General features: G+C 53.9%; 1 protein-coding gene across 1 annotated transcript; it reads right to left on the bottom strand.

The window, feature by feature from the left end:
- Positions 1–2,089: 2,089 nt before the first annotated feature.
- On the bottom strand, positions 2,090–6,288 carry PITX2 (paired like homeodomain 2). Its single transcript, XM_029959483.1, has 3 exons — positions 6,017–6,288; positions 5,232–5,751; positions 2,090–3,393 (listed from the first exon to the last, which is right to left on the bottom strand). The coding sequence occupies exons 1-3, from the start codon at positions 6,286–6,288 to the stop codon at positions 2,830–2,832; spliced, it is 1,356 nt and encodes a 451-aa protein (XP_029815343.1). The 3' UTR covers positions 2,090–2,829.
- Between the last annotated feature and the right edge of the window lie 1,063 nt (positions 6,289–7,351).

Raw genomic sequence — 7,351 nt, 5'->3', positions numbered from 1 at the left:
CTCTCGGAGTGATTTATGTCCTCTCTGAGCGGTCACGTTGATTTTTCATCGTTTGAGCCATTACACAGTAGAGTGGAAAACTCTGATCCAATATTTTTCCGGTCCAGTATCGGTATATGTTATTCTTCTAAACGTATATGCGTATAGTATATATTATATATTTAATATTACTACTCACACACATATTCTAAATATATATATAGCGACATTTTATATATATATTTATAAGAGAGGACTATAAATAACCAATGACACGGAGAAGAAACGAGAGCCGAAAAGAGCTTGTAGAATACCGTGCCGATACCCGCAGCGATCCACTCGCTGATTTCCAAGCCCGTCCCGCCGAGAGGATTTGGGCAGAAAAGCTCCCTCGTTTCTCCGGCTTCCCTGACCCCCGAGGGGGGCTTCCAGGCTGCCAGCTCTTCGCCGCCGTCACCCTCAGACTTTTCGCCCACAACCCAGCCAGGAGGAGGAGGAGAAGAAAGAGGAGGAAGGGGACATTTTTGGAAGCCCCTGGCACTCACCCGGGTGAGGTGTTGACACGGTGCGGAAAAACCGAGGGGAGCGGCGCTGGGTCAGGGCGGCGGCAAGGCCGGACAAGCCAGGGGGGGGCTCCCGCCTTCCCTCCCCACACCCCAAGCACGGAGGTTCTTTCTCTCCTCTGACCCCCTGGCAAGAACACACAGAGGAAAAGAAAACAGAAAGGTGTAAAATACTAAAATAATTTTAAAAACCTCAACCACACAACAAAATAAGGTAGACAAAAAAAATCTAATAAAAAATTTTTGAAGAAGGAAAAAAGGGGGGGAGGAAAATAAAAATTAAAGGGGTTAAGTGAAAATAAAAAATGAGGGGGAAAAAAAAGTGGAGTCTGGGGTCTGCCCACGCTGCAAATGGTCCCGCGGGTGAATACCCTGATTTCGTGTGGGGGAAGCATTTTCCTCGTGGGAAAGCGCAGGGTGCTGACCTCTTCTCTCCCCCTTCTACTCCTCTCCCCCTCTAACCGCTGAGGGGGGAAGGAACCCCCTCCACCGTGTCCGCCCACCCCCGGGCTACCTCAGCGGCTCCTCCCGACCTCACAAAAGCGCGCAACGAGCGCGCAAAGGCCGCTCAAGGAGGAAGCTCGCCCTCACCGCGTGAGTTTCTTTCCTGCCGTCCCCTGCTCCCCTCGCCAGTTAACGCGCCTGCAGAATTTCATAGTGTGTCGATATTCCCGCCGGGTCCTGCGGCTGCCCACCCTCCCGGCAGCCCCTCCTCGCCCGCCCGGGGTGTGAGCCGATGGGAGGGCCGAGCAGCAATTCATCTTGATTTGTTTCAATTGTCCAGCGATGGCAAAGTTATAATCCTGTATAATTTCACGAACAAGCAGGTTGAGAATGAATGGGTCAATATTATTTAGAACAAAACACACGAGAGCACGACCTTTCCCTTCAACGACGTGTTGCAGCACGAAGTTGCAGGAAACTCGGGGCTAACCTCTCACCCCCCGCGCTCCGCGGGGTTGCGGTTATTTGGGCTGCTCTTTGTTTCTCTTCATGTCTGAAAGGGGGATTTGGAAATAGAAATGTTATATTACATGAAGGATCTCCCCGCTGAAGGAAGAAGGTGAGTGCAAGGGGCGGCAAAGGGGATGGATTATTTTGAACAGGAGCAGTTTGTTTGCAAATTAGCTGCCTTTTTTTTTCTTTCTTTCTTTTTTTTTCTTTTTTTTTTTTTCCCCACTCCTTGTTCTTTAATGTAATAAAAGCTTCCTTCACAGCAGGATAAATTTATGCTCCAGATATAGCAATTTTGTGGTTGGTAATTCTCGAGGCCAACGATGTCAAATAATCCATTTTCTCAGGGCTGCACAAGGGAATAAAAGGATCCATAGGGTCCAAGCCCCGAGTTTCTCTAGTACGCAACGTTGGCAAGAGGGATATTTTTTTGTGTGTGGAAAAAAAAAAATGCCAGCATTTATTTACATTGCAAAAGTACTGCCACGAGTTTTCGGAGAAGGAGATCCAGTATCAACGATCAGTCAATCACTGCAGACTAGTTACCACTGCACAGCTTGGCTCAGTAAATAAAAAAAATCCAGACAGAAGTGTATGCTGTATATTTTACTCCCATGAAATAAAACACATTTTTTTTCATGTTTGCTGAAAAGTAAAACAATAATATTGTACGAAATGTTATACACAGGGCATGTTTTACATTGCAATATCAGAAACATCATTGCATCCACCAGAGGTACTATTCTAAAACTGATATTCACACAATTTTTTTTAATAATTATATGTTAGAAACATACAGTGTCGCATTTAGTATATACATTCCCTTGCTTGCAAGCGAAAAAATCCTAATCGCTTCTGTGTAACATGCTTTATTTTAAAGCCTAACCTTTTAAAAACACTGTTGTGATATTACTAACAACTGCTTTTATAAAATTAATTTGACATTTCGATATATATACATCCTTTCAGTCATTTTTATGTTAACAATGCTAAACTTAAAAAATAACAAGCTTATAGTAACATTAAAATGTCATATCATATCCAGTCAAACATTTGTCCATATATATATATATGTCCTTGTAACTGTTGAAATACTCTTAGTGAAAGAAAGATCTCAGAATCTGTAGGAGGTCCTTTGAAAACAAAGGAACTATCTTATTTCAGTGGTTTCCTCTTTTTTTCCTCTTTCTCTTTGTCTCTTCCTCTTTCTCTGACTCTGTCTGATTTTTCTTCCTTTCTCTTTCTCTCTAGTGCCCATTACTTTCTAGTGAAATTCTCAGTCTCTGCGGGAAATGGGAAGGGATTCCCATGCAGTGTTTCCTACTTGAATGTTTCACACGGGTCTGTCCACCGCGTACTGGCAAGCACTCAGGTTGGAAGCGGGGTTCTGCACACTGGCATAGCCAAAACTGGAGTGCTGCTTGGCTTTAAGTCTCAGACTCGCCAAGCTCGAGTTACATGTGTCCCTATAAACATACGGAGGCGTTGGAGGAGCATAAGGACAGGCTGGCGTTGGCACTGCAGAATTCAGGGAGGGATTGCTCAAGTTGTTCAAGTTATTCAGGCTGTTGAGGCTGGAGCCAGGGACCCCGGTGACTGCAGAGGGTACCATGCTTGAAGACATACTCATGGAGGAGATGGAGTTTGGAGGGGAGAACATGCTCTGAGAAGACAGAGGGTTGACATTCATGGAGTTGAAGAAAGGAAAGCTTTTGGTGGAGAGGGAAGCGGAGGTCAGGCCCTTGGCCGCCCAGTTGTTGTACGAGTAGCCAGGGTACATGTCATCATAGGGTTGCATGAGGCCGTTAAACTGTGGACCAAAGCCGTTTTTGCATAGCTCGGCTTGCTGGTTCCTTTCTCTCTTTCTCCATTTGGCTCTGCGGTTCTTGAACCAAACCTTTGGAAAGGGGGGAGAGGAAGGGAGGGAGATGTGAGAGGCGAGTTAGTCAGGAACCACTATAACCACCTTTGCAGGTTCTCAGGGCAACAGCCGAGCATGTTCGTATCTAAGTTATATATAAAAATGTGTACGAACATATATATATACACATCCATATATAGACTCGCCTTCTCCGCTGTGGAGCCCCGCGCTGGGCTGGGGTAGCGATGTGCTGCCGGGACCGCCGAGCACCCCCGAGGCCACCCGGGTTTAGCAAGGTAGATTCGTGGCCGCGTCATTCCACCCTCGTCCACCCCCACCCTTCCATTCCCCACCCCAGTCCCCCTGTCCCCCCCACCCTGTTAGCCCCCGTATAATTCGTGATGCTCTAATTCGCGCCACAGAGGCCAACGCTCCCTTCTTATTCTCTCTCTTCCCTCTCCCCCCCACCCCGCCCCTTCATTTCTCTTGTTTTTTTCCCCCTTCTCCCTTGGCTTTTTCCGCCCTGAAGCCATCCAGGGGAAATACAAAAGTGCAAAAGCGAGGGCAAAGCTCCTGGAAATCCGCGTAATATTTAAGGCAGTGGTACGGGGAAGGAGGGGGAAGCCAGCAACTAATAAATCCTTGCTGCAGTTTGCTAAAGCTACAAGTTCCTCCTGCGTGAAAGCTTCCAGTGCCGAAAACTACTTTCTAAACAAACTCGTTCGACTGCCTTTGGCGGGAGGAAGGGGAGAAGGGGGGGAGAAAAGAAAAAGGAATTTAAAAAAAAGGAAAAAGAAAAAAAAAATCGCCATTTAACAACGTGTTAAACGAGATCTAAGGGACCCTCCCCGCAGACAATGGGGAAAACGTTCCCTTTCCCAATCCACATCTGAGTGTCTGACCCGTCGGGCAGCCGCCAGCAGCAGCCTCACCGTGTGTATTGAAACCACCCCGACCTCGGGGTGTTTGTGGTAACCCCCACCCTAGTCGAGCAGGGCGGGAGCTGGCCGTACACCACGGGGTCGGGCCCGATCTGGAGGCATCGCGCGGACCGAAACAAAAACTCCGGCAAAAGCCGCGTTGCGACCGACAGCGCTCCGTGCAGGACACCGGCCCGGCCGCGTCCCGCTCCCGCCGTGGGGCTGCCCCGTCGCCAACACCTCCAGCTCGGGGCGGAGAGCCGGCCCCGCTCGCTGCTGACCCCAGTTCTCACTGTCTCGCTTTCCTCAATCGACATCAGGGGGAGGATTTATGTGGGATTTCCGAAAGTCTGAAGGTTCGGCCCATTTACAGGCTTCTTTTTGCATGTGCGTGTTGGGGTTTGTTGTTTTTCTTTTTTTCCCCCAGCGTGGCGTTTGCAGGCGAGCAGGATCCGGCCGCGGCATCTCTGCAGCGCCGCGATGGTCCCATAAATCTCAGAGGGGGGGAAAGGGCGGAGAGAGACGCTCGTCGAATTGTGAAACCAAAAGAAATAGAAAATGCAAGGAAGGGCACGTTTGGGAGTGCCTCGGAGTGAAGCAAAAGCTCTTGTGTATTTTACATCTTTTTCTCATTAGAAAGAGCGCAGGTTGCAGCCTGTTCCAAGTTGCTTTCTTAGCTAATGTTTTCATTAGCGTTTCGATCAAAAGGAGCGGGACGCATCGCACAGTGAAGGCGAAACGTGCAGCAAACCATATTTCGGACACACAGAGAAGGATCCCAATCTGTCTCGCTCTGACAGAAATGTCCTGCTCTGCCCTGCTTTTGTGCAAAGGCTCAGAAGTTTACATACAAGCCAAAATCGAAAGCAGCTGCAAACATTTCAGCCCTCCTTCCCTTTTCCCACCCTCCCTGACCCCCGCTGCTCCGAGCTGGAGTGCTGTGTCGGGACTTACCCTAACCCTGGCCTCGGTAAGGTTGGTCCAAACGGCGATCTCCTCCCGGGTGGACATGTCTGGGTAGCGATTCCGCTGGAAGGTGGCCTCCAGCTCCTGCAACTGCTGGCTGGTGAAGTGAGTCCGTTGCCGTCGCTGCCTCTTCTTTTTGGAGGGGTCCTCGGGCCCCGCATCCTCGTTCTTGCTCTGTTGACTCTTATCTTTCTCTGGGGGGGGGGGGGTGAACAAAAAAAAAAAAACCAAGGCGAAAAACGAGGGCGCCTCAGCCTCCTCAGCCTCCTCACCAGCGGCTGGGGAAGGGCTTGTCCCCAGCACTGCTGTATCCCGCAGATTGCCCCGAACGCGACTCGGCGCTGTAATGATTAACCAACGCCGGCCTCCCGCCGCCGCGGCCCCTCCGCGCCCGCGGGCACTCACGAGCGGCTCCTCCCGGTGGAACCGCCGCCGCCGGGACAGCGGGACTGAGCCGCCTCTCCGTATGCAAGCGTTCCACCTATCTGCATCCACACTATTCTCCCATCTGTATACATGTAATCCTTATTATTTGCCTATCTACACCCGTATTATTCGCCTGCCTGTATTAGTATTATTTGCCCGCCTATAACAATATTCTTTGTCCGTATATATCCATATCCTTTGTCCATCTGTATCCATATTACTCGCCCATCAATTCCCACATTATTTGCCAGTCTGTATCCATACGGTTCTCCCACCGGTATACGTGCTATTCGTCTACCCTTACACATGTCATTGTCTCTCCTATAGCCGGCACACAGATACCGCACGCGAAAAACCACGAAACGTATCTCGGCTCGGGTGCGGGGCGACCCCGGGCAGAGGGGCGGCGGCGCATCGCGGTCCGCAGGGCTGCGGGGCCGCCTGCCCGCCGGGTCGAAGAGTGAACGGCGGGGGCGCCCTTCGGCTGGGGTCTCTGCCGCTCGCGCCCTCTTACGCCTGCAGGCCCTGCGGGCTGGAGGTGTCGGATGGGTGTGCCCTCCAGCCGGTGTTGGCGGACTCCAGGGGAGCGCCCCTGCCCCGGCGCCAGCGCCGTCGCCATGGCCCGCGCGGATGGATGGTGGTGGCAAGCATGATGAATTTAGGAGGAGGAGGGGAGGAGGAGGAGGAGGAAGGTGAGGAGGAGCACAGCTTATTCCCGGCTCCCAGGCGCTCCAGGTTTAACGGGTCCTTCATGCAGTTCATCGGCAGAAGGACGCCGAAGTCTACGTGCGCGCCTGGGGGGTCGATAGGAGAAGGTATGCGTGTGTCTGTAGGTGTCGGTACGTGTAGGAGCGTCCGCGAGGCGCCCCCTCCGCGGGCGCGGAGCAGCCCGCGGCTAGCGGGCGGTCAGGGTTGCCAGACGGGAGCGCGCCGGGGCGGGCGACGGTCCGAGCTAGCGCCCAGGTGGCACGACGAGGCGTCGGAGCCCCCGCCGCCCGGGCGGCCGCGCGCGGCGACAGTGCGAGAGGCGCAGTCCGGTCCTGTAAGAGCCGGAACGGCGAGCACGGCTTCTGCTCCCCGGCCGGCAGCCCCGACGCCGGCGGGTCTCCGCGGGGCGGGGGCGGCGAGGCGCGGCAGCGCTCCGCGGGGCGCTCCTTTCTCCGCTGCCCCGCGCATGGCCCGCGCCGCGGCCGACCCCGCACAGCAATCAGCTTCAGCCGTGGCCCTTTTGGTCCTGACAATTCTTAACGCGCGCGGCCGTGTTTCCCGCGCCGCACGTCACCACCCGACCCCGCACCAGCCCCCGCACCGCCCCTCCATCGCCGGCACCCGCCCCGCCCCGCGGCCCCGCCCCGCCCGCGCGGCCCTGCGCGCCCCGCCCGCCCCCCGCGCTCTCCCGGCGATGGGCACACCCACCCCCCATCTCAAAACCCCCGCCTGTTTGCCCCGCGGGTGGTACCCGCGCCCGGAGAGCCCGGCCTCCGGCCGCTCCTCACGGGGCACCCCGTCGGGGCGGTCCGTGCACGTCCGTTCCGCGCCTCGCCGCACTCGCGGACCCGCGGGGGTAAGGAGTGGAGCGCTCAGCACTGGCAGAGGCGCTGCAGCAGGAGGAAGAAAGCGGGGAAGCCCCGAGCCCGATTCCCTTCTTATGGAGAGGGTGGAAAATAAACGGGACGGGGACG

Source organism: Manacus vitellinus, unplaced genomic scaffold (assembly GCF_001715985.3).
Source record: "Manacus vitellinus isolate BGI_N305 unplaced genomic scaffold, ASM171598v3 scaffold_0_pilon, whole genome shotgun sequence".
Lineage (NCBI taxonomy): Eukaryota > Metazoa > Chordata > Aves > Passeriformes > Pipridae > Manacus > Manacus vitellinus.
This window is presented reverse-complemented; position numbering and strand designations above follow the sequence as displayed.

What these genes read in the sequence shown, in the direction of transcription:
- PITX2 (XM_029959483.1), bottom strand. Translation starts at nt 6,288, where the DNA reads ATGGCGACGGCGCTGGCGCCGGGGCAGGGGCGCTCCCCTGGAGTCCGC. An exon ending in TACGTTTCGTGGTTTTTCGC is followed by an intron (nt 5,752 to 6,016) that starts GTGCGGTATCTG and finishes ACATGTATACAG; the next exon opens with ATGGGAGAATAGTGTGGATG. An exon ending in TTACCGAGGCCAGGGTTAGG is followed by an intron (nt 3,394 to 5,231) that starts GTAAGTCCCGAC and finishes CCCTTTCCAAAG; the next exon opens with GTTTGGTTCAAGAACCGCAG.